We start from the raw sequence: 26,177 nt of genomic DNA, 5'->3' as shown, positions 1-26,177 counted from the left end.
GTATTTTTGATCGTTAACACTCGCTCATAGGTGCACACGCAACGACGTCGCTAACGATGCCGGATGTGCGTCACGAATTCTGTGACCCAGACGACATATCGTTAACGATGTCGTTGCGTGTAACGGGACCTTAAAACACTTGGGATTGGTGTTAGGCCGGAGTCACACTTGTGAGAGACTCGAGCGAGTCTCGTATCATATCACCCGGCACGGCTGCACACTCTCCTGACAGGAGCGGATCGGCTGTATGTATTTCTATGCAGCTGAGACACTCCTGTCCGGAGAGTGTGCGGCCATGCCGGGTGATGTGATACGAGACTCGCGCAAGTCTCTCTCAAGTGTGACTCTGGCCTTACCCTCTTAGCCGCACTACACAACAAGTGTTCCTTTGATTACGCTTTTCCTATACATTATATTTGCTGCCCTGGATGCTATAGAGAATATCTGTGCCATAAATGTATATTGTAGCACCAAAGCTTGACCAATGGTACTCATTGCAAATGTGCAACTATGATCGAATCTGTACTAGACCCTTTTCTTGCATGTTCAAATATTTTTTTTCAGGAACATTAAAAAAGAAGGCTTCCAAAGATTCTTGGACATGGACACATTTATACCTGCTGTGCATGCTGAATTATCTCCATTCGCTCCCGCAGGATCTGGGCATCTCTTTCCCGGAGCTCGCTCATCACCTGTCGCTTCCACTGCTCCACTGCGCACTTCAGCTTCTCCTGTTCTTCATCAGAAAGCAGATGAGACATCTTGGCTCCAGCCTCTTGCTGCAAGGCGTCATACAGCATGGCTTCCAGCTCCAAGATGTGCTAGTAAAGACAAAATCAGCCCCTTAGTTTTGCTGACGTTATGCTTTATTGAAATTGTAACGCTAATGAAAGTTCAATATTTTAAAGGGAAACTCCTTGCAAAATACAGGGCGATGGTGAGCAGGTCCTGACCAGCTACATAAAAGCAGCTTGTATTTTTCATCTTTAAAGGGGTTGTCCTGAAACGGAAAAACGACCAGATGTTTGTCCATAAATACTGGTTATACCTGTTCATTGATTGGGTCTGATACCACCGCACAGCAACATTGAAGTGAATAGGGCTGAATGGAAATTCCACAAATGACCCATAGACAAGAATGGAGAAAAATTAAAGAGGTTGTCCAGTACCATAACTGATTTTTTTCATAAATCTTGCTGTTTTGTGCCTTTGAAAACATCCATTATCTTACATTAGCAATATTACCTTTTATCGTGCTCTAGCAGTACATTCTCACCGCTGGATACAGCTCTGACTTCCTGTGTTCTATTACTACAAGTTCCATCATGCATTGCATTGTCCTGCAAGCTGTAACTTATCACATCCATCCAAAACTCTACCCAAACCCCTCCCTCCTCTCCTTCCTCTAGCTTGAATCTACTACATTTTGTGACAGTGCAAGCAGTGCCATGCGCGCCCACTTACACCAACGTCAGCTGACCACATATTCGCTCCTCCCGATGCCCAGGATTATGGCTATGGGGTGCAGTGAATATTCATTTCCTTAAACAGTGGGCACATGTGATCACCCATCTGCCGGCTTACTGCAGCTGCTGGATGATCACGTGTGACCGCTGTTTAAGGAAAAGAAGGGCAGTGAGCCCCATAGGGGTGAATGGACCCCATGACCATCGTGAGGGTGCAAGGTTAGGAGGGGGTTAATTGGTTGAACTGGGATAGGGGATAGTTAGGACTATTGGATTGGTGGAAGGAAGCTGTAGGGGGATTGGAGGGGAGCAGGGAAGGGGTGGGGGTTGTGGGAGGTATAAGAGAGGGGGGTGGACTGATTACCTCCCCTTTCGTCGCTGAAAAGTTGTGTCCCCAGGACGTTTGTGCTGCCTGCTGCTATGACTGACCTTAATGCGCTGTTAGAGATGGTGCGGGGGGCCTCCGAGGTCCTCGGTGTGGACGCTCTGCGGCAGCAGCTGGTGGCGGTCTGTGGAGCTGGAGCGGTACAGCCTGCTACTCCTGCGCCTGGACCGCTGCTACGTGCTCGGCGGGCGCGACCGCCGGAGCGCTACTCCCCCAGTGGGAGGGGGAGAGAGAGATCTAGGAGCCCCTACGGGGACCCTCCGGGACAGCGGAGCCCTCCATCTTACCAGGGGGAGCTGCCGGCCGCCGGGAGGAATCCTCGACGGAGATCCCGCGGGTCGGGGGTGGGCGGAGCCTCGGCGGGGCCCACTTCCGGTCCGCGGCCAGCACAGTCCAGGACCGGAGCAGCGATCACAGCAGCCCCTAGTGAAGTGCCGGCTGGGGGTGGCGCTCGTCAGGATATATCACGGACGGAGACTCCCTGCAGACGGCAGGGGAGAGCGACAGGTCGGAGGATGGGTGATGAGGGGAGCGGCGACGTGAGGAGCTTGGAGGAGGGGTACGGTGGCCCGGAGGCACGGATGAGGTCCACAGTCACGGTCCCCGCCAGCAAGGATCGGGCTGGGGGGGGTTCCCAGCGACGGTCAGATGCAGCACGGCCTTCCTGCAGTCGGCAGGGAGGGAGCCCACTGAGAACGGCGGCAAGAACAGCAGCGCAGCAGGCGCCCATGCAGACAGCGAGGAAGGACGGCGGCAGGGCGCCACGGCGTGAGAAACGGAAAAGGTCGAGCAGGAGGCGCCCGGAGGAGCAGGGTGCGGTGACCGTGGGGGTTGACGGCCGCCAGGTGCAGGCTGTCCCCTCGCTGGTCCCCCCTGAAGACTTCGGCAGCACGTCAGATTCCGGCGGTGACGATGGAGCAACGGCAGCGGCAGGTCGGGCTGAGCGGCAGCAGGAAGATCGTGGTACGGCTGTGCCGGCGTCGGTTCCACGGCAGCCTGGTGAGCAGACGACTGACATGTTTAATGCTGTGTGTAGTGAGGGTGGGGGTTCCGTAGCGGGAAGTGTGGCGCAGGGGGCGAGTGTGGTCGGTCAGTCTGGTTTCCCGGGCCCGGAGTTTTGGGGGCAACTTTTGGGAGCGTTGCAGGGGTTGTCGGCGGAGCGGGTTAGTCGGATCGGGCCGGGGGCTCCGGTGGGGGCGTGGGTGGGCCCCACGGAGGTGGTGCAGACTGAGGCGGCGGTGAGCGGGGTGACGGTGCGTGACCCTGCCTCGGCGGTAGGTGCGGGACCGGCGGCCAGTGGGGCGGCTGACGTGGGTGCGAGCAAGGAGGCGGAAAAGGAAAAAGAAAAGGAGGAGGAGGTTGTGCGTTTGGATGATAGGGCACGGAGTGAAATTTACGTGTGTTTTGAAGGTCAGTTAGGGGTTCACTTGAAGAAGGAGGTGAGGGAAAAGATTTGGAAGGGGGAGTATGTGGAAATTTTTTCCCTGCTTCCCTTGGAGAAGTTTAATTTGGATAAGGTGAAACCCAGTGATACAAAAAAGGAGAAAGAGGATGAGGAAAAACGGAGGTATAGGTTGATCCCGAGGACGTTTACTAACTGGCTACAGGCCTTTGCGATCTTAGCCAGCGTGATCGGGGAAAAGGAGCCGGAGCATTGTTCCGCCCTATTTGGTTATATGGACGCGATAGGGGAGGCATATAGAGTGTATGGCGGTTTAGGGTGGCTAAGATATGATGAGCAATTCCGGCAACGGAAGGCTCTGCGGCAGGGTGTCCAGTGGGGCCACAAGGATATTTCTTTGTGGATGCGGTTGATGACGGCTCCGGCTCAGCCCTTTCGAGGGGGTGCCGGGAGCCCGGGTGCGAGCGGCGGGTCCTCGGCTGGACAGAAAAAGGGGGCTTGTTGGCAGTATAACGAGGGACAGTGTAAGTTTGGGGCCTCGTGTCGGTTTAAACACGAGTGTTCCGGATGTGGAGGGTCCCACTCCTTGGCCAGGTGCTTCAAAAAAGGAAAAGGAAAGGCGGGGGAGGGGTCTGGAAAAAGGGAGGACGCCAGTGAGGGTAGAGGCGATGCTTCCCTATTTAAATAGGTATCCGGATGTTAGGGCGGCGGAGTTGTTGGCAAGTGGTTTTACGGAAGGTTTTCGGATTCCGTTTGAATCTGAGGCGCCGGTGTTTCGCCCGGGGAATTTGAGGTCCGCAAAAGAACATCCGGCGGTGGTGAAGGAAAAGCTGCAAAAGGAGGTGGAATTGGGGAGGATGGCGGGTCCATTCCAGGACCCGCCATTCTCTAATTTAAGGATTTCCCCCCTTGGGGTGGTGCCCAAGAAGGAGCCGAACAAATTTCGGCTCATTCATCATTTATCTTATCCGGCTGGATTGTCGGTGAATGATGGGATATCGCCAGAGTTGTCGGCAGTTTCTTATGTATCTTTTGATAAGGCTTTGGAGCTGGTAAGGGTTGCCGGGCGGGGGGCCCTGATGGCAAAGGTGGATGTAGAAGCAGCTTTTCGTTTACTCCCGGTGCATCCAGGGAGCCTTCATCTCTTAGGGTGTATGTGGGATGGTGAATACTATGTTGATCGCTGCCTGCCGATGGGCTGTTCCATTTCGTGTGCTCATTTTGAGGCATTCAGTACTTTTGTGGAATGGGTAGTCAAAGATGTGGCAGGAGTCCATTCAGTGATTCACTATCTGGATGACTTCTTTTGCGTGGGTCCGGCGGGCTCTTCGGTCTGCTCCTTGTTGTTATTTACGTTAGAGCGGATCGCGCGGAGCCTAGGTATTCCGTTGGCAAAGGAAAAAACAGAAGGGCCGGTGACGGCCCTATGTTTCTTAGGTATCGAAATTGATACACTGGCAATGGAATGCCGATTGCCTGAGGGGAAGCTTCTGGATTTGAAGGCGTCAGTGTGGGTTTTGTATCAGGCCAAGAAGGTGCGGTTGCGGGATTTGCAGTCAGTGCTCGGAAAATTGAATTTCGCTTGTCGCATTATGCCAATGGGGCGGATCTTTAATAGGAGGCTGGCAAGTGCAACCGCGGGGGTGAAAGCTCCAAATCACTTTGTCAGAGTGACAAAAGTGATGAAAGGGGATTTGTTGGTTTGGGAGAAGTTCTTGGACCGGTACAACGGTCGGACCCTTTGGATGAGCGAGGCTTTGTCCAATAGCCAGTTGGAGTTGTACACTGATGCGGCTGGATCGACAGGTTTTGGGGCAATTTTTCAAACGCACTGGTGTGTTGGAAAGTGGCCACGGCTTTGGGTGGAAGCAGGTCTGGTGAGGAATTTGGCGCTGCTGGAATTGTTTCCCATCATTGTAGCAGTGGAGTTATGGGGCCCCGTTTTTTCAGGAAGGAGGGTCTGCATGCATTGTGACAACATGGCGGTGGTGCATTCCATCAATGCGCTGTCGGCAAAATCCCCGCCGGTTGTGGGGTATTTAAGGCACTTGGTGTTGAGGTGTTTGGAGTTGAACATTTGTGTGGTGGCTCGGCACGTGCCAGGGATTCGAAATGAGGTGGCTGACGCGCTATCACGATTTCAGTTTTGCAGGTTCAGGAAGCTGGTGCCGGGAGCGGACGCGGATGGAGAACCTTGTCCGGAATGGCTGTGGGACCTGGCATCGGTGTAGCATTTGAGGGGATCAGGAGATCGGTGTCTGAGGCTACTTGGTGCCGATATCAGGCGGTGTGGAAGCAATGGGCGGAGTTGGAAAGAGGGGATTTTATGGAGTCGGGTTACAAGGGCCGAGTGTTGGGGGTCCTGGTGTTCATTAGTGGGGATTTTTCGGCAGGTCGGTCCATTTCGGTGATTGGTGTCAAGTTGGCGGCGTTGGCCTTCTTATTTCAGATGCAAGGGGTTCGGGATGCGACTAAGGATTTTCTGGTGCGGCAGGCAATGAAGGGTTTTCGGAAAGGGGCCCAGTCGCGTGACATGAGGCGGCCGGTGTCATTGCCATTGTTGGGGCGTTTAGTGGGATGTTTGCGGGAATTGTGTTCGTCTCCTTTTGAGCGGGTGTTGTTTTCGGTAGCTTTTGTATTGGCGTTTTTTGGTGCTTTTCGCATTGGGGAATTGGTCAGCCCGTCTAAGCAAGCGATGGGTGGTTTGATGATGGAGGATGTAATGCTGGGGGAGGATAGAGTGGAATGTCGGCTTCATTTTTCGAAGACGGATCAGAGGGGACGGGGGCGCTTAGTGGTGTTGTTTGCGTTACCGGGGCACCAACTGTGTCCGGTGGTACAGGTTTCGGAGTTTTTAAAGGTGCGCGGAGTTTACCCTGGCGTTTTCCTGCGGCATGCGGACGGATTAGCCTTGTCGCGTTACCAATTCATTGCGGTGCTGAAGACGGCTTTAGCACGGGTGGGGGAGGAGCCCAGTGAGTACGGGTCTCACTCCTTCTGGATTGGGGCGGCAACGGAAGCCGCCAGGTGGGGTTTGAATGAGGATTGTATCCGGCGGATTGGGAGGTGGGAGTCTTCCAGGTTTCGCTTGTACATTAGGCCTCACTTGGTCAGGTGATGTTGCAGGGGTGGGGGATTCCGGGTTTGCGTTTTGATGCTGCTATGTGACAATTTACCTGGCTGTTGCTGTTTTATTCGTGGTTCTTTATATTTTGTAGGTCCATGCCTTGTGTGGATCCTCGGGCACTCCTACGTGTATTGGGGAGCGTTGCGAGCGGATGTGCGTCGTGACGGTCGGCAGCTCGGAGTGTCGGTGTCGGAAGCCCGAGTTAAGTGGCTCGGAATTCGGGGCATGACCTGGGGTAGAGTGCGCCCAGAGGTGGCTTACTTTAGCCGTATGGATCGTGACCCTGATGTGTTAATTTTGCACGTGGGTGGGAACGATCTGGGAGTAAGGTCGGCGAGGGAATTGAAAAGGGACATAAAGCTGGACCTGTTACATTTGTGGAGGGCGTTCCCGGGCATAGTCATTGTTTGGTCGGACATTATAGCTCGGACGCAGTGGCGTTTTGGCAGGTCGGTGGACCGTATCAATAGGGCGCGGAGCAAGCTGAACCGGGCAATTGGCAGGTTTGTGGCGAGAAATGGTGGGTTGGTGGTGCGGCATAGAGAATTGGAGGAGGCCACGGAGCAGTATCTAAGGAGAGATGGGGTTCATCTGACCGATGTGGGTCTCGATTTATGGATGTTGGGTTTGAGGGATGGCCTGGAGCAAGCGCTGGGGGTGTGGGGGGCCCGGGCCAAGTAAGGGGGTCACTTGGCCGGTCTGTGGCGGGGGGATAGGTCCGTCTGAGAGGTTGGGAGTACCGACAGTCGGTTGGTTGGTACGAAGTCGCTCAAGGGGAGTGGCTTCGGATTGGATGGGAACTTGTGGGCGGAGGTCCCGCAGGTTCTGGGAAGGGGTAATTAACGATGGAACGTTGTTACCCCTCACCTTTGGGCCGGGTGGTCCTCTGGGCCGGTTTGGAGGTTACGGCCGGGGGGGGGGTTATGAAGGATGGTTGGCCTCTCGGACGGATCTATCGGTGTGTATGGTTATACGGGTATATATGTATAAGGTTTAAGTAACAATTGAGTGGCATGTTGAGCCACGAGTTTTGGTATACATATATACGGTTTAAATAAAACTGTGGCCATTCCTGCAATAAAGTCGTGGTTCTAGTCTTTATTTTAGGTAGATATGGTTGGGTGCTTTGTATGGTAACCTGCTTATCCCTTATAGATGCGTCATGAATATTCACTGCTCCCCATGTACATAATCCTGCTCCTCTCTCGGCACTGGCTTCAGTGCAGAGATGTGGGCAGGATTATGGGCGTGTGAGCAGTGAATATTGATTTCAGTAAACAGCAGGCACATGTATTTTTCCTGCATCCTGTGACCCCACACCACTGCAATTTGCAGCGCAGGGACCTGACAACATGGTCCTTAGTCCTTGCCTGTGACTAAGGACTGTCAGTGACTAACAAACATACTAGGTCAGAAACCCTTTGCCGTATGTTTTTTGGATTTTATGCTCTGTACCATGTTGTTGGAAGTATTGCAATTGATTTTTATTGGACTTCAAAAAATGGACTTTTATTTTGGATGACTCCTATGCTGATCATATTCCCCCTTCTTTGTTTTATACGATGCAGCAGTTACCTTGTGAGCCTGATCCAATGATTTTTTCCTGAAGTCAAGTTCTTCATCCAAATATCCCTTCTGTCTAGTAAACAGCTCCTATATTAGAAGGTAATAATGAGACTGTAAAGGATGGAATCGGCTGCACCATAACATATCTACAATTATGAGTGCCGTATCTTACTTTCTCATTCTCCAGGTCCACCATCTTCTGCTGTAGAGCAGACTCCGTCACCTCGATTTGCTGGAGCCACTACACGAAGAGAATAAATATTATAGCCAAAAAGACAGATACAGATGTGTCCGCTCCAAACTATCTCCAAATTTCACTAATGATTCCGATTTCTCACTATTCAAATTGTCTCTTCAAGGAAGAAAGAAGATGAACTCTGGTGTCACCTATTGGACAAAGTAATCCTAAAAGTAAAAAGTGACTCTCCAACGAGCCTTGTCATATGAATTAGCATTTATGCTAGATCAGAACCTCAATATGCAGACAAGGTGTTCCGGGATGATTGACCTTCGTCAATGCAAAGTATGAGATCTGATCTGGCTGTATCAGAAGCTATAATGGGGTCTAAAGGCCCTGTCACACGCAACGACGGATCTACCGATATATATCGCCGGGGTCACAGATTCCGTGACGCACATCCGGCATCGTTAGCGCCATCGTTGCGTGTGACACGCATGAACAACCATTAACGATGGGAAATACTCACCAAATCATCCATCGTTGACACGTCGTTTTTTTTCATAAAATCGTTGACTGTAGAGGACGCAGATTGTTCGTCGTTCCCGAGGCAGCACACATCGCTACGTGTGACACCTCGGGAACGACGACCTGCAGCTTACCTGTAATCGCCGGCAATGAGGAAGGAAGGAGGTGGGCGGGATGTTACGTCCCGCTCATCTCCGCCCCTCCGCTTCTATTGGACGGCTGGCGTGTGACGTCACTGTGACGCCGCACAAACTGCCCCCTTAGAAAGGAGGCAGTTCGCCGGCAACAGCGACGTCGCTAGGCAGGTAAGTAGTGTGACGGCTCCGAACGATTTTGTGTGCCACGGGCAGCGATTTGCCAGCGATGCACAACCGACGGGGGTGGGTACGCTCGCTAGCGATATCGCTGCGTGTAACGTGTAAAACGCTGAAAGAATTGACATGCTACAGATTTAAAAAACACTACAGTTTTCCAATTCAGACAGGGAAAACAAAGCAATCGTGCCTGAGATTTTTGAAATCTCATAGCTTTTGCACAAAAAAGCACACAAAAATGCTGCAAAAACATAACATATGAGCATAGCCTTTAAGATGATCACCTCACACCGATCTCACACGGCTGATCTCAGGATATGTTGGGCAAAAAAAAATAAAATCTAAAGTGAAGAAATAATTTACCTTTTCAGCCAAGTTTAGGACCGTTCTGGCCTGAATAACCACCACTTGCTCTTCATTGGTTAAGCCCTGTAGCCAAAATAAATAGCAGTAATTAGAAACATATAGAAAAAAATATAATCACCCTCACCTAGATTAGGGGTCGTCCTGAACTAGGAAAAAAAAAATATATATTTTGTAATTTTTCCAGTAAGGCTGTGTGCGCACACTGAGTTTTTTGTTGCAGATTTGGTGCAATTTATTGTGCAGATTGTTGTCTAAATCTTCCTGTCTATCCTCATGCCAGCAAATCAAGGAGAATTCTGAAGTGCTGTGCACACATTGCTTCTTTTTCCTTGCAGTTTTGGTTGCAGAAAAAAGAAGCAGCATGTCAATTGTTGATGCATTAATCATTGGAGAAGACAGTCTCTTTTTGTCTGTCACATCTAAGGAGATAGATAATAGATAGAAGTAGATCAACAGAGAAAGCAACATCAAGAGTGGCAGAGGGAGCAACAGACAGAGCAACAAAGCGACAAACAGACAGAGCGCCAGACAGAAAGAGAGACAGAGATGGGGACAGATTAAAATAACATTGCACTTTGGAGCTTATTGTACAAGTTTTTATGATTAAATAAATGAAAAAAACTATTTGGGGTCCCCCCAATTTTTGTAACCAGAAAAGGTAAAGCAGACAGCAGAGCGCCAAAATTATCAGGCTGGGAAGGTCCATGGGTGTTGGGCCCTTCCCAGCCTAACAATAGCAGCCTACAGCTGCCCCAGAAGTGGTACATCACATTAGATGCACCTCGCTCTCCCCGAGTGCCCTGGTGTGTTGGCAATTGGGGTAATGGTGCTTGGTTGTTGAGGTCAGCTGTGTAGCGTAAGCTGGTGTTCGTAATGGAGAGGCGTCTATCAGAATGGCACATTCATTAGATGCGACATTTCTAGCGCTTTGCCCCAACTCTTCCTAATTGCTCTGGTGCCATGAAAATCGGGGTAATGGTAGTTGGGGTTTATGTCAGCTGTGTAATGTCAGCTGGCTTTAAGCCCTGGTGTTAGTAATGGAGAGGCATCTATCAAGCACCCCCATTACTAACCCATTACTAACAGTAGTGCCAACTATGATGAGCAGTGACGTCAGAAATCTCATCGCTCATCGCTTTCAGTAAAAAAGTGTCTGCTGCTCATAGTCTATGGAGCCTTGATGTGAGCCTCATTCTGAGTGATACACCTTGATGCTGGCTGCTGGGCTCACAAAAAAAATGGCCTTATGCCATTAGTATCTCAATTTTTACATTCATTTCCTTAGCAATAATGCATGTCCAAATTCCTATATTCAATGTTTGCATGTCAGAATGCAGCTGTATATTGGTTTGAGTATATTCCATGTTTGGTTTCCATCTGTTCACATTTGTCTGTTAGGAAGGGCTGTCAGTTTTCTCATTTTGATCAAAGTGTGGTCAGATAGTCATCGTTTTTTCTTCTATGTGGAGAAAAAGAAAGCATCTCCACCTCCATTAGGACAGAGCATGAAAATCAGACCTCCTCCAGATATAAATCAGAGTGCGGTCCCATTTTTTTCATGGACCCATTGATTTGCATTGGTGATTTTGCTAATACAACCCTCGGATCAAAATTGTACATGTCTCAGATGTTTTTCTGAGGAACAATTTGGACATATGTACAGATCCATAGAATCTCATTGTCATGGGGTATTTAATGACAGAACAAGGGCCCCTATGCTGACCCTCAAACTAAGGGGTGCTTCACACACAGCGAGCTCGCTGCCGAGATCGCTGCTGAGTCACGGTTTTTGTGACGCAGCAGTGACCTCATTAGCGATCTCGCTGTGTGTGACACTGAGCAGCGATCTGGCCCCTGCTGTGAGATCGCTGCTCGTTACACACAGCCCTGGTTCGTTTTCTTCAAAGGCGCTCTCCCGCTGTGACACACAGATCGCTGTGTGTGACAGCGAGAGAGCGACAAATGAAGCGAGCAGGGAGCAGGAGCCGGCATCTGGCAGCTGCGGTAAGCTGTAACCAAGATAAACATCGGGTAACCAAGGTGGTTACCCGATATTTACCTTAGTTACCAGCCTCCGCCGCTCTCACGCTGCCTGTGCTGCCGGCTCCGGTTCTCTGCACATGTAGCTGCTGTACACATCGGGTTAATTAACCCGATGTGTACTGTAGCTAGGAGAGCAAGGAGCCAGCGCTAAGCAGTGTGCGCGGCTCCCTGCTCTCTGCACATGTAGCTGCTGTACACATCGGGTTAATTAACCCAATGTGTACTGTAGCTAGGAGAGCAAAGCTAAGCGGTGTGCGCTGGTAACTAATGTAAACATCGGGTAACCATACCCGATGTTTACCTTAGTTACCAGTGTCCGCAGCTTCCAGACGCCGGCTCCGTGCAAGTGCAGCGTCGCTTACACGTCGCTGCTGGCTGGGGGCTGGTCACTGGTCGCTGGTGAGATCTGCCTGTTTGACAGCTCACCAGCGACCATGTAGCGATGCAGCAGCGATCCTGACCAGATCAGATCGCTGGTCGGATCGCTGCTGCATCGCTAAAGTGTGAAGGTACCCTTAAGCTCCTGCACTGTCCCTTATCTTAGAGGTAGGCTTGATGGTAGCCAGGTCCAACCTTCAGTGTGACCATAACTTCTGTCTGAGCCCTGATCTTACTCCCACTCTCCCCCATCCTTGGGGTGGGCCGGAAAACACAAAGACAAAACCCCAAAGAAACACACGTACAAGGGAGAAGGGAAACTCACACACACAGGAGAGACAATATGTGTACCGGGGAACAATTAAAAAGGGTAGGAAGTAACGCACAACAGGGGAACGTTCACACTACTCACAAGCGCAACACGGATCACCATTAGGCTACTTTCACACATCCGGTTTGAGCCCTGAGGCTCAATCCGGCTGTGAAAACTATGCAACGGATGCGGCGAAAACACCGCATCCTTTGCATAAGTTTTTACATGCGGCCCGTCCGTTTTTTTCCGGTTGCGGCATGCTACTGAGCATGCGCAGTGGAAAAAAAACGCATGCGGCGACCGGATGCGGTTTTTTCCGCATCGCACCACATCCGGCCTCCATAGGTATGCATTGAAAAATGCGCCGCAGCGGCCGGATGCGGCGCGATGCGGTGTTTTTTGCCGGAGCAAAAAACGTTGCAGGGAACGTTCGATCCGGCCGCCGCATCGGCTAAATCTGCCGCATGCGGCCAAAACCGGACCGAACGCAAGCCCCTGCGGCACAATACGGCACTAATGTAAGTCTATGCAAAAAAAAAACGCAACCGGCGTTACAAAAGCCGGTTGCGGTTTTTCTGCAGAACGCCGTATTGTGCCGCAGAGCAAAAATCCGGATGTGTGAAAGCACCCTTAACAGGAAAATCACCAAGACTGGGATCTCTGGAGCAAAAGCTGAAGCTATAATCTGCACATACAGGAAGAAAGCTGTGCACTAAATAGAGAGGAGACAGCTGCACATGGCAATTAGCAACCTGAGGTCTTTGGTCCTGAACAAGTCTGCAGGAATTAACTCCTGCAGAGCTGAAGCCAAGTGAATCTGAACCAGCCGATACCCGGCTCTGGCTGAACAATCCATAAACCTCAAGTTGCTTGTCAGACTCTGTCGTGTGAACAGAGTCTGACGCCGCCGTGCCAGCAGTTGTGTGCAAAGCTGAACATCGCATGACAATCATGGGTACAAGTGCTATCAGTGACAACCAAGGATAGCAATCGTACACAAAATTCGGCTGTGTGAATGAGCCCTTATTAAGATAGCAGATGACAGTTAGTTCTCATAAAGTTCTATGGAGAGCAGTAAAGAGGGCTTTACACGCTACGATATCGTTAATGTTTTATCATCGGGGTCGTGTCGTTAGTGACGCACATCCGGCGACATTAACGTTATCGCAGCGTGTGACACTTGTGTGCGACCTAAAACGATCGCAAAAGTGGCAAAAATAGTTTGCTGCGTAGAGGTCGTCCTAAAACCAAAATCGTTCACCTCTCATTAGCGATGTTGTCCCTCGTTCCTGCGGCAGCACACATCGCTAAGTGTGACACCGCAGGAGCGAGGAACATCTCCTACCTGCCTCCACCGGCTAGGCGGAAGGAAGGAGGAGGTGGGCGGGATGTTATGTCCCGCTCATCTCCGCCCCTCCGCTTCTATTGGACGGCTGCCATGTGATGTCGCAGAGCAGGTAAGCCGTGTGACGGGGGAGCACGATTTTGTGCGCGACGGGCAGCGATATGCCCTTGTCGCACAAACAATGGGGGCGGGTACGCACGATAGCGATATCGTTACCGTGTAAAGCCCCCTTTACTGTCGTTTCAGGAGAACTTGCAGCAGAATGTGTATGTGCCTCCAGCTTCTCCCCTCTCCATAGAATTTTATGAGCACCAAATGTCATCTCTTATGTCAGGAATGGGAAAATCTGCCTTCACTAAATACAGATTTTACAGTTTTACCTGTGAGCTGAGAATATAAGTTCAGTGCAAAAGGAGAAAGAAGCAAATTTCTTTGCTAAAATAAATTACAAAGTTTCTTCTTTTTATGTGTACTATTGATTTATGAAAATAAAATGTATCTGATGAATAATCTTTAACCACCCCCAGCGGTTATTGCTTTGGTGGACGTGGCCTTGTATTATATGGACGGCCACACAGATGAGCCGCCGGCCACAGCCTCATCCAGGCTCCTTACCTATAGCCATAGTTCTACTTATTAGCAGCCCCCTCTGATGATATGTGGTGACAAAAGAGACAGCTAGGACATGCAATTTAGAAAGTGGACATACACTTACGGCGTTATCCCCCAGAATGTCCAGCTTCTTCATCAGCTCCGAAACGATGATGTCCTAAGGGGAAGGGGACGGGACTATCACTATATAGGATCACAATAATATCACATTCATGGTAGGATCGCACCAGAGACGCTACTTACCGTCACCCCTTCAGCTTCACAGTAAACCTGGAGGGGGCTCTTCCCTTCCGGAAAGGGGATAAGGTGGAAATTAATATTAGGTGACCGCCTTTCCCTCTCCTAAAAGTAAAAGAATGACGTTTAGTTTTCCATGTAAACATATATATACTGTACATGTTAAAGGAGTATTCCAGGTTTTAGCATATGAAACTTAGAAGGAATGTGTCAGCAGGTTTTTGCTATTTAACCAAAGGGATGCATGATGTAGGGCCAGATACCCCAATTACAACGATGTGTCACTTGCTGGACTGCTTGGTGCAGTTTTGATAAAATCCTTGTTTTCTCTTTTGAAGATGTAGCAGAGTTATGAATGCTGAGCAGAGTATAACCCCGCCCACAATGCTGATTGGCAGCTTCCTTTGTACATTGTAAGCAAACTGCCAATCAGTGGCGGAGGCAGGGTCCGACTGTCCTGCACATGAGACCTAGTCCTATAGTGGTTATCTTCTGCTGATAAAACACTGATTGTATTGAAATTACAGCAAGTGGTACATGTCTGAAATCAGGCTCTCAGTCCCTACATTATGCTGCTCTCAGATTAAAGAGTAAAAACTTGCTGACAGATTCTCTTTAGCCACTTAACAACTTATGACGTACTATGTTCGCCATAAGTAATCCCCCTGCCTTTGAGGCGGGCTTGCACCTTTGCTGGCAGATGATGGCTGAATTATTCAGCCATCATCTGCCTCTAACAGCCAAAGGTGGATTGGGGATCTGTCTGCGGCTGTTAACATGTTAAATGCCGATGTCAATCTTCAACACGCTCCAGCACAAAGTGGGATGCTGATGAGTTGCCATGAAAGCCGAGGGTCAGCTGAAGACCCCTGTGTCTGTCATCACAGTACTCCTGTGAAAAACAGCCAATGGCCAGCATTCATAGGAGACTGTGATTTCTACTTTATGCAGCAATGCTGTGTAATTACTGTATATAGAACAAGTGATCGGACGAATGCAGGTTGAGAAGAAAAAAAATATTTCAAAATGTTTATAAAAAACATAAAAGTCCAAAACATCCCCATTTTACCACATTAAAAATTAAGATTTTATTTTTTTTAAATACACATATTTGGTATCGCTGCATTCATAAAAACCGATCTATCAAAATGTTAAATAAATTAATCCGATCAGTAAACAGTGTAATGAGAGATAAAATCAAAACGACAGAATTACAGGATTTTTATCAGCCACAGCAACAGAAACAAATGTAATAGATGATGATCGAAACACCATATATACTCCAACATGATATCAATAAAATCATCAGCTCGGGGCGCAAAAAACAAGTCCTCACACAGCCCCATATCCCAAAAGCTGAAAATGTTACGACTCTAGGAAAGTCGCGACACAAGCAATTTTTTACATTTTTTTTTTACAAATTTCTGATTTTTTTCCCCACCTCTTACATAAGACAAAAACTATACACTTTTGGTATCTATGTACTCGTACTAACCCGGAGGATAAAAAAAAAACAAAAACAAAAAAAAACAATTGCAGAATTCAATTTTTATTGTTATTTCGACACATTTTTTTCCTTATATCATAAAATGGATGATGTCATTTAAATGTACAACCAGTCCTACAAAAAACGGCTATATTGAAGCAAAAATAAAAAAAAATAAAATAAAAAAAGATTTATGGCTCTTAGAATTTATTTATTTTTTTATTTGTCAAACCTGTATGCCACCTCTCTCCAAAGACTCAGAGCGGCTCACAACATATAAATGCAAAGTACAAAGTTTTAAACAAATGAAAACATAAAATCAATTACGCTTCAAAACATTAAAAACCCCTCCAAAACATACCCTATTTATACCAATTTTTTATTTTTTTTTTATAAATTATTAGCCGTAGTCAACACTAACAGTCCCAGGACTGCCGATATAGGTAAGTCTTAAGGTCTTTACGGAATGCCAGTAGGGTTGGGGCAATACGGAGCTCTGGGAGTCACCTGTCGACAGTGGCTTATCGACGGGACTCGGAGGAGACCTTCCCTATGGGCCCAACTGGTCACTGGGACACATGAGGCAAGAGACGGTCTCGGAAGTATGCTGGTCCTAAGGCATGTAGGGCTTCATAGGTAATCACTAACACTTTGAATTGCATTCAGAAACTAATCAGTAGTCAATGCAGCTTGCAGAGTGTTGGTAAAATGCGAGAACGTCTAGGCAGTCCCAAAATGGCTCTTGCGGCTGCATTCTGTACTACCTGCAGCCTCCGAATACTTTTCAAGGGTCACCCCAAGTAGAGAGCATTGCAGTAGTCGATCTTCGAGGTAATAAGGGCATGGGCAACTGTACACAGAGCCTCATGATCCAAATAAGGGCGCAATTGGTGCACCAGGCGAGCCTGGGCAAACGCCCCCCTCGCCACAGCCGATACATGGTGGTCTAATCTTAGCTGTGGGTCCAGGATGACTTCCAAGTTGCGAACCTTCTCCGAGGGGGTAATAAACTCCCCCCCCCCAGACTAATGGAGGAGCAGTTTAAATTGTCCTTAGGAGGCAATACCCACAGCCACTCCATCTTGTTGGGATTCAGCTTGAGCCTATTATCACCCATCCAGACCCTCAAAGCCTCCAGACACCGACACATCACCTCTGCTGCTTCATTGACTTGGCACGGGGTGGAAACCTACAGCTAGAAATCATCCACATACTGATGACAATGCACCCCATGTCGTTGTATGATCTTACGCAGCGGTTTCATGTAAATGTTAAATAGCAGGGGGGAGAGGACCGACCCCTGAGGCACCCCACAAGGGAGATGCCTAGGAGACGACCTCTGACCCCCCATTAACACCGACTGTGACCGATCAGAAAGATAGGAGGAGAACCACCGTAAAACAGTGCCTCCCACTCCCAATCCCTCCAATCGGCACAGAAGGATACCGTGATCGACGGTATCGAAAGCAGCTGAGAGGTCAAGAAGCACCAGAATAGAGGACTCACCCCTATCCCGGGCCCGCCAGAGATCATCCATCAATCCGATCAAAGCAGTTTCAGTAGAGTAGCCGGGCCTGAAACCCGACTGTAAGGGGCCTAGATAATTGGTGTTATGCAAGGACTGCTGGAGTTGGAGCGCCATTACCTTCTCTACAACCTTCCCAACAAAGGGAAGGTTGGAGACCGGGCGATAGTTGTTTAAAACGGCCGGATCCAGGGAAGGCCTCTTGAGGAGGGGGTGCACAATTGCCTCCTTGTAAGGAGCTGGAAAGGACCCCTCCCTCAAAGAAACACTCACAATTTCCTGGATCCAGCTCCGTGTTACCTCCCTACTGGCCGCAACCAGCCAGGAGGGGCACGGATCCAATAAACAAGTGGCAGAGCTCACAGTTTCAATGGCCCTGTCAACTTCATCAGGTGACTTTAACAACTTTTTCGCAGACAAGGTCGCAAAGTCTTCAGCAATACCCTGCAAGGGTTTCGCAGCCCAGTTATTTTTAAAGAGGCTGCGGGTCACCTTAAACAGGGCGGCCGGGCAATTTTCAGCAGAAGCAATCAGAGAGGAAAAGTACAAAGACTTACTTCAAATACTTCTTAGTACACAATGTTAGTCTGGTTCGTGCAGATTCAGACTTACTGCACCTCCAAAGTTTCTCTAGACGTCTACGCAGACGCTTCATACCCCTGAGTTCCTCAGTAAACCAAGGAGATCCAATTAATGATTAAGTGGTAATACAGATGTAGTGCACCTGCGGTCATGCTACTAAAATCTGCAACCTGGTTCCTGGAGTCCTAGCTCTGGCTAAACCCACACACACCTAAAACACTCTGAACCACAAGAGGGTAGGCCGTCCTATGGTATAAAGCCTGTCCAGGAAGTGGAGGTTGCGTAGGAGGTGTAAATCAAACCTTCCTGTAGCTAGGTCCCTAGAGGGAAGGGGAGGGGTTGGTGAGTGAAGTAGAGGAGAAAAATCAGACAAGTCCAGACAGAGAGAGAGAGGAGAAGGAAGGAGGAGGACGCCCGGCTGAGTGTTAGGTCTGGGTGCGAGGCCTGAGGATCATCGCACGATGCCCAGGGGAGAAGAAGCTGGCTGCGGGGTCTGCAGGGGACTCTGACAGAGCTGTGCAAGAGAAGTGCATGGAAGGGGCCATAGCCAGGCTACACAGAAAGAGCCAAAATCTGTCCCCAGCACCAGGGGAGTGTAACCTGTGAGTAAAAATCATCAGTAAAGACTCCCTGTTTCACTCGGACTTTGCCTGTTTGGATTCCTTTCAGCCTGCACCTCATTCAGCACCACAGTAACCAACAGTGTGTGTCTCTGTTTCCTGCATTGTGTACCTCATCCAACACCCAGAGGTCTCATAGCCTGTTCCTGCGCTATTCACCTCATCTAGCACATTGAGGACACTGGGGTTCACCCTACCTGCGGAGGGGGTTAACACACTCGCTGCTGATTCCATCAGCCCTAGTCCCTCATAAGCAGCAGCGGTGGCACCTATTCCCTTGATGCACTACCGCAGGTGGCGTCACGAACATTAATTTCATTATTCCTTGTAAATAGCCCCTGCCATTTTATTAAGAGTCCCCAGGTCACGGGACCGGGCAATGGCCACCCGAAGTGACATTCCCATTTGTTACTGCCCAGGACCGAGTACCCCCTTCCCTGGGCGACACACAGACACATGAAACATGTGTTGGGGTCCTGTCTAGGGGTCCAGATCTAGCTCTCCGTGGACTGGCACTCTAATGGATGCGGCAATTCCGGGAGGCTGCTGGATGATATTTTTAGGCTGGGGGGCTCCCAATAACGTGGGTCTCCCCAGTCTGAGAATACCAGCACTCAGCTGTGAGGCTTTATCTTTCCTGGGTATCAAAATCGGGAGACCTCACAACGTATTTTTTAATTATTTATTTATTGTACTGTATGATATAGACCTGCCCTCCGGCCGGCTGTGATTGGTTGCAGTCAGACAGCTGTCAATCAGTGTGGGGGCGGCTTTAACTGCAACCAATCACAGATGCCGGTGGTCGGGAGAAGCAGTGAATATGTAATGAGGCTAAAGAGCGGGTGCAGTGAATATGTATGAGCCTAATGAGCAGATAGGGAAGAAGAATAAGAGGCAGCGGGAGCAGTGTGGCAGCTGCGCCGGTGATCGTTGAGCGGAATGAAGCGGCATGGAGAGAGAGAATAAGTGGCGTAATACTGTGACATACTCTTTCTCAGAAACTATATTTGAGTCAAAAATGAATGCAGGCATATTCTCCAGCCTCTCCCCATTCAATGTCATCACTTTCCCATCCATTTCAGCCTTTTTATCAGGCCCCTAGACCTCTTTGTTGGATCCAGCAGAAAATTACTCGCATTTCCCATTGACTTACATTGTACTCGCTATTCGGAACGAATACATGAGTATTACAAAGTACTCGTTACAAGTATAGCGATTACGGATATTATGGTACTCGATCATCTCTAAATACTTTCCATGGTTGTGTTAAAATGACTCATAGTCTAACGATATGTCGTCGGGGTCACGGAATTCATGACGCACATCTGGCGTCGTTGCGTGTAACAGCTCCGAGCGAGTATTAACGATCAAAAATACCTTATTGTTGATCGTTGACACGTCGTTCATTTTCAAAATCTCGTCGGTCGTTATGGACACAGGTTGTTCGTTGTTCCCGAGGCAGCACACATCTCTACGTGTGACACCACGGGAACGACGAACAACAGCTTAGCTGCGTCCTGCCGGCAACGAGGTGGGCGTGTCAGTAATACGGCTGGTCTCCGCCCCTCCGCTTCTATTGGTCGACTGCTGTGTGATGTTGCAGTGACAGCGCACGAACCTCCCCCTTAACAGAGAGGTTGTTCACCGCCCACAGCGACGCCGCTAGGAAGGTAAGTACGTGTGACTGGTGTTAGCGATATTGTGTAATCTCTCTAGCGATATCGTAGTGTGTAAAGCCCCCTTTAGACTTACATTAAAATAAGGTTTCCTCAAAATATTGGGATTTTTCCAAACATTTGATGATAGCTACAAGTCAATTAACCATTAGAAATACTGAGATTTCTCCAAATCATGCAAAACAAAATCTAATATTCAAAATCAATTTGGTAAGATTGCAAAAAGCCAAAAAAGCAAAAAGAGTTAAAAAAAATCATAAATGTATAATATATAAACATATTTGTAGAGTTCTCACTTCAAGCTCCAGGATCCTGAACTCCAGAAGTTCATTCTGGTCTTTTGCGTCTTGGACATCGTGTTTGAGTTTGGCCTCATCAGTCTCCATTTGTTTAATCTGTGATGGAAGAAACACAGTAAATTATATTACATACTTTAGATATCCGCACTCAATGGTCCATTATATAGTTACAGTGTAATACATAAAATCTACCCCCCTCATATGTCTATGCCGGAGATATAGAATACATTATAATATAAATAGATATAGAATAAATTAATTAGAAAAAAAAGAAGGGAATTTTGTTTACTTACCGTAAATTCCTTTTCTTCTAGCTCCAATTGGGAGACCCAGACAATTGGGTGTATAGCTCATGCCTCCGGAGGCCACACAAAGTATTACACTAAAAGTGTAAAGCCCCTCCCCTTCTGCCTATACACCCCCCGTGCATCACGGGTTCCTCAGTTTTAGTGCAAAAGCAAGAAGGAGGAAAGCAAATAAATTGGTTTAAAGTAACTTCAATCCGAAGAATCTCGGAGAACTGAAACCATTCAACATGAACAACATGTGTACACGAAAAAACAACAGGGCGGGTGCTGGGTCTCCCAATTGGAGCTAGAAGAAAAGGAATTTACGGTAAGTAAACAAAATTCCTTTCTTCTTTGTCGCTCCATTGGGAGACCCAGACAATTGGGACGTCCAAAAGCAGTCCCTGGGTGGGTAAAATAATACCTCATAATAGAGCCGTAAAACGGCCCGTTCCTACAGGTGGGCAACCGCCGCCTGAAGGACTCGTCTACCTAGGCTGGCATCCGCCGAAGCATAGGCATGCACCTGATAGTGTTTGGTGAAAGTGTGCAGGCTCGACCAGGTAGCCGCCTGGCACACCTGCTGAGCCGTCGCCTGGTGCCGTAAAGCCCAGGACGCACCGACGGCTCTGGTAGAATGGGCCTTTAGCCCTGAGGGAACCGGAAGCCCAGAAGAACGGTAGGCTTCAAGAATTGGTTCCTTGATCCACCGAGCCAGGGTGGATTTGGAAGCCTGTAACCCCTTACGCTGACCAGCGACAAGGACAAAGAGTGCATCCGAGCGGCGCAGAGGCGCCGTACGGGAAATGTAGATTCTGAGTGCTCTCACCAGATCTAACAAATGCAAATCCCTTTCACATTGATGAACTGGATGAGGACAAAAAGAAGGCAAGGAGATATCCTGATTGAGATGAAAAGTGGATACCACCTTAGGAAGGAATTCCGGAACCGGGCGCAGCACCACCTTGTCCTGGTGAAACACCAGGAAAGGGGCTTTGCATGACAGCGCTGCTAGCTCAGACACTCTCCGAAGTGAGGTGACTGCTACTAGGAAGACCACTTTCTGCGAAAGGCGAGAAAGAGAAATATCTTTCAAAGGTTCAAAGGGTGCCTTCTGAAGGGCCAGCAGAACCCTGTTCAGATCCCAGGGTTCTAACGGCCGCCTGTAAGGAGGAACAATGTGACAAACCCCTTGCAGGAACGTGCGTACCTGAGAAAGCCTGGCAAGACGCTTCTGAAAGAACACAGAGAGCGCTGAGACTTGTCCCTTAAGGGAGCCGAGCGACAAACCTTTTTCCAATCCTGATTGAAGAAAGGAAAGAAACGTGGGCAATGCAAATGGCCAGGGAGAAAATCCCTGATCAGAGCACCAAGAAAGGAATATCTTCCACGTCCTGTGGTAGATCTTGGCAGACGTTGGTTTCCTGGCTTGTCTCATAGTGGCAATGACCTCTTGAGACAACCCTGAAGATGCTAGGATCCAGGACTCAATGGCCACACAGTCAGGTTGAGGGCCGCAGAATTCAGATGGAAAAACGGCCCTTGAGACAGCAAGTCTGGACGGTCTGGCACTGCCCACGGTTGGCCCACCGTGAGATGCCACAGATCCGGGTACCACGACCTCCTCGGCCAGTCTGGAGCGACGAGAATGGCGTGGCGGCAGTCTGACCTGATCTTGCGTATCACTCTGAATTCGGATCTGCTTGCCTTCCAGCCACTGCTGGAACGCTTTTAGGGCAAGATACACTGCCCTGATCTCCAGAACATTGATCTGAAGGGAGGACTCCTGCTGAGTCCACGTACCCTGAGCCCTGTGGTGGAGAAAGACTGCTACCCACCCTGACAGACTCGCGTCCGTCGTGACCACCGCCCAGGATGGGGGTAGGAAGGATTTCCCCTTCGACAATGAAGTGGGAAGAAGCCACCACCGAAGGGAAGCTTTGGCTGCTTGGGAGAGGGAGACGTTCCTGTCGAGGGACGTCGACTTCCTGTCCCATTTGCGGAGAATGTCCCATTGAAGTGGGCGCAGATGAAACTGCGCAAAAGGAACTGCCTCCATTGCTGCTACCATCTTCCCTAGGAAGTGCATGAGGCGTCTCAGGGGGTGTGACTGACCTAGAAGGAGAGATTGCACCCTTGTCTGCAGTGAACGCTGTTTGTCCAGCGGAAGCTTCACTATCGCTGAGAGAGTATGAAACTCCATGCCAAGATATGTCAGTGATTGGGCCGGAGTCAGATTTGACTTTGGAAAATTGATGATCCAACCGAAACTCTGGAGAGTCTCTAGAGTAGCATTGAGGCTGTGTTGGCATGCCTCTTGAGAGGGTGCCTTGACTAGGAGATCGTCTAAGTAAGGAATCACCGAGTGTCCCTGAGAGTGAAGGACCGCCACTACTGTAGCCATGACCTTGGTGAAAACCCGTGGGGCTGTCGCCAGGCCGAACGGCAGTGCCACGAACTGAAGGTGTTCGTCTGCTATGGCGAAACGCAGGAAGCGCTGATGCTCTGGAGCAATCGGTACGTGAAGATACGCATCTTTGATATCGACTGGGAAATTGAGGCGATGACGGAGCGAAGGGATTCCATCCGGAACCGCCTGGTCTTTACGTGTTTGTTGAGCAGTTTTAGGTCCAGGACAGGACGGAAGGACCCGTCTTTCTTTGGAACCACAAACAGGTTTGAGTAAAAACCGTGACCCTGTTGCTGAAGAGGAACCGGGATCACCACTCCTTCCGCCTTTAGAGTGTCCACCGCCTGCAGAAGAGCATCGGCTCGCTCGGGAGGCGGAGATGTTCTGAAGAATCGAGTCGGAGGACGAGAGCTGAACTCTATCCTGTAACCGTGAGACAGAATGTCTCTCACCCAACGGTCTTTTACCTGTGGCAGCCAGGTGTCGCAAAAGCGGGAGAGCCTGCCACCGACCGAGGATGCAGTGTGAGGAGACTGAGAGTCATGAGGAGGCCGCTTTGGTAGCGGCACCTCCAGCGGTCTTTTTAGGACGTGACTTAGACCGCCATGAATCGGAGTTTGTCTGATCCTTCTGAGGCCTTTTGGACGAGGAGAATTGGGACCTGCCCGCGCCCCGAAAGGACCGAAACCTCGACTGTCCCCTCCTCTGTTGGGGTATGTTTGGTTTGGCCTGGGGTAAGGATGTATCCTTTCCCTTGGATTGCTTGAATATTTCATCCAATCGCTCACCAAACAAACGGTCACCAGAAAATGGCAAACTGGTTAAGCACTTTTTGGAAGCCGAATCTGCCTTCCATTCCCGTAGCCCCAATGCCCTGCGTATTGCCACCGAATTGTCGGCTGCAACCGCCGTACGGCTCGCAGAGTCCAGGATGGCATTAATAGCGTAGGACGCAAATGCCGTCGTCTGAGTGGTTATGGACGCCACTTGCGGCGCAGACGTACGTGTGATTGCGTCAATCTGCGCTTGACCCGCTGAGATAGCTTGGAGTGCCCATACTGCTGCAAATGCTGGGGCAAAAGATGCGCCGATGGCTTCAAAGATGGATTTCAACCAGAGCTCCATCTGCCTGTCAGTAGCATCCTTGAGTGAAGCCCCATCTTCCACTGCGACTATGGATCTAGCCGCCAGTCTGGAGATTGGGGGATCCACCTTGGGACACTGAGTCCAGCCCTTGACCACGTCAGGGGGAAATGGATAACGTGTATCCTTAAGGCGCTTGGAAAAACGCTTATCAGGACAAGCTCGGTGTTTCTGGACTGCGTCTCTGAAGTCAGAGTGGTCCAGAAACATACTCGTGGTACGCTTGGGAAACCTAAAACGGAATTTCTCCTGCTGAGAAGCTGACTCCTCTACTGGAGGACCTGAGGGAGAAATATCCAACATTTGATTGATGGACGCGATAAGATCATTCACTATGGCGTCTCCATCAGGTGTATCTAGGTTGAGAGCGGCCTCAGGATCAGAATCCTGATCAGCTACCTCCGCTTCATCATACAGAGAGTCCTGCTGAGACCGTGAACAATGTGATGATGTCGAGTGAGTTTCCCAGCGAGCTCGCTTAGGTGGTCTGGGACTGCGGTCCGTGTCAGAGACCTCACCCTGGGACCTATGAGACACCCCGGGAGGACATTGTTGCTCCAACTGAGGTGGACCATGGTGCAGTGATTCCACAGTGCCCATGGTCTGAGATACCGGTCTGGACTGCAAAGCTTCTAATATCTTAGCCATAGTCTCAGAAAGTCTATCAGTAAAAACTGCAAACTCTGTCCCCGTCACATGTACAGTGTTAGCTGGTGGTTCCCCCTGGGCCCCCCTTCGCAGAGGCTCCGGCTGAGCAAGTGCCACAGGGGCCGAGCATTGCACACAATGAGGGTCAGTGGAACCTGCCGGTAGTATAGCCGTACATGCAGTGCAGGCAGCATAGTAAGTCTGTGCTTTGGCACCATTGCTTCTTGTGGACGACATGCTGTTGTGTCCTCTGAGCAATCCCGGAGGGTATATAGCCAAAAATCAATCGTGCACCATACAGTGTAAAGTATAGCATATAAGGATATAATCTATATGTACACTACTGCACTAGTGGGGCCAGCACCATAGGTGCTGCTTACCGACCGGTCAAGCGGTTGTGTGGTCACCAGAAACACTGCCTGGGTCTCCCAGAGCTTGTCTCCCCTCTCCAGCGTCTGAAGAGCTGACAGGAATGGCTGCTGGCGTCCTGAGGAGAGGAGGAGGCCGTGGGCGTGCCCGAAAAAGTGCGGGAGTCTGGTGCCCCACTGTGCACAGTGAGGGGGGTGGAGTATGCAAAGCACGCTCCAGCCCTCAGTGCTGACGTTCTGCACAACATCTCTCCCTTCCCCTGACTGACAGGCCTGGGGGCGGGAAAAGACCGAGACTAGGCCGGAAAAGCCGGGGACTCAAGTTATAAGCGCGGCCGGCGTATAAGCTCGGTCTGCGCGGAAGTCCCCGGCGTACAAAGAATCCCAGGCGCGCTGCCGTGTTGCAATGGCAGCGCGCGGTCAGGCGGTAGTCTCTAGTAAACCAAGCACACCAGCACGCTGTAGTGTGTGATGACACAAACGCGGTCAGCGCCGCGGTCCCCGGTGCACTAACACACCCAGCAATGCTGGAGTGATTCTGTGCGCGGTCCCCACGGGGACACAGAGTACCTCAAAGCAGCAGTGTCCCTGACGATACTCGGCTCCTTGTCCAGCAGATATCCCAGGTGCTGTGGATGGAGCACGGTCTCAGTGTCTGGAGACCGAATTAGGATCCCACTTCCCCAGAGCCCATCAAGGGATGGGGAAGGAAAACAGCATGTGGGCTCCAGCCTCCGTACCCGCAATGGGTACCTCAACCTTAACAACACCGCCGACAAAAGTGGGGTGAGAAGGGAGCATGCTGGGGGCCTTGTAATGGGCCCTCTTTTCTTCCATCCGACATAGTCAGCAGCTGCTGCTGACCAAGCTGTG

At 49.9% G+C, this 26,177-nt stretch overlaps 1 protein-coding gene and 1 long non-coding RNA gene across 15 annotated transcripts in view; one reads left to right on the top strand and one right to left on the bottom strand.

Annotated features, from left to right (window-relative positions):
• The window catches only part of JAKMIP3 (Janus kinase and microtubule interacting protein 3), a 326,613-nt gene that overhangs the window by 83,060 nt on the left and 217,376 nt on the right, over positions 1-26,177 (bottom strand). For 9 of the 13 annotated variants that reach the window (XM_075348478.1, XM_075348484.1, XM_075348485.1 and 6 more), the window contains 7 exons: positions 20,446-20,544; positions 14,267-14,365; positions 14,121-14,180; positions 9,330-9,395; positions 8,119-8,187; positions 7,956-8,033; positions 618-821 (listed from right to left, as the gene is read on the bottom strand). In XM_075348478.1, the coding sequence (XP_075204593.1) occupies positions 618-821; positions 7,956-8,033; positions 8,119-8,187; positions 9,330-9,395; positions 14,121-14,180; positions 14,267-14,365; positions 20,446-20,544 (675 nt within the window). The remainder of the gene's footprint in view (positions 1-617; positions 822-7,955; positions 8,034-8,118; positions 8,188-9,329; positions 9,396-14,120; positions 14,181-14,266; positions 14,366-20,445; positions 20,545-26,177) is intronic. The other 4 variants (XM_075348481.1, XM_075348483.1, XM_075348487.1 and 1 more) reach the window with 1 other exon arrangement.
• The window catches only part of LOC142310788 (uncharacterized), a 93,740-nt gene that overhangs the window by 52,909 nt on the left and 14,654 nt on the right, over positions 1-26,177 (top strand). The window contains exon 4 of one of the 2 annotated variants that reach the window (XR_012754212.1): positions 565-885. The exons of the other annotated variant lie outside the window; for it this stretch is intronic. This is a non-coding gene — a long non-coding RNA (uncharacterized LOC142310788). Of the gene's footprint in view, positions 1-564; positions 886-26,177 lie in introns of those variants that run through there. 2 annotated transcript variants of the gene reach the window in all.

This window comes from Anomaloglossus baeobatrachus, chromosome 5 (assembly GCF_048569485.1).
Source record: "Anomaloglossus baeobatrachus isolate aAnoBae1 chromosome 5, aAnoBae1.hap1, whole genome shotgun sequence".
In the NCBI taxonomy this organism is placed as follows: domain Eukaryota; kingdom Metazoa; phylum Chordata; class Amphibia; order Anura; family Aromobatidae; genus Anomaloglossus; species Anomaloglossus baeobatrachus.
This window is presented reverse-complemented; position numbering and strand designations above follow the sequence as displayed.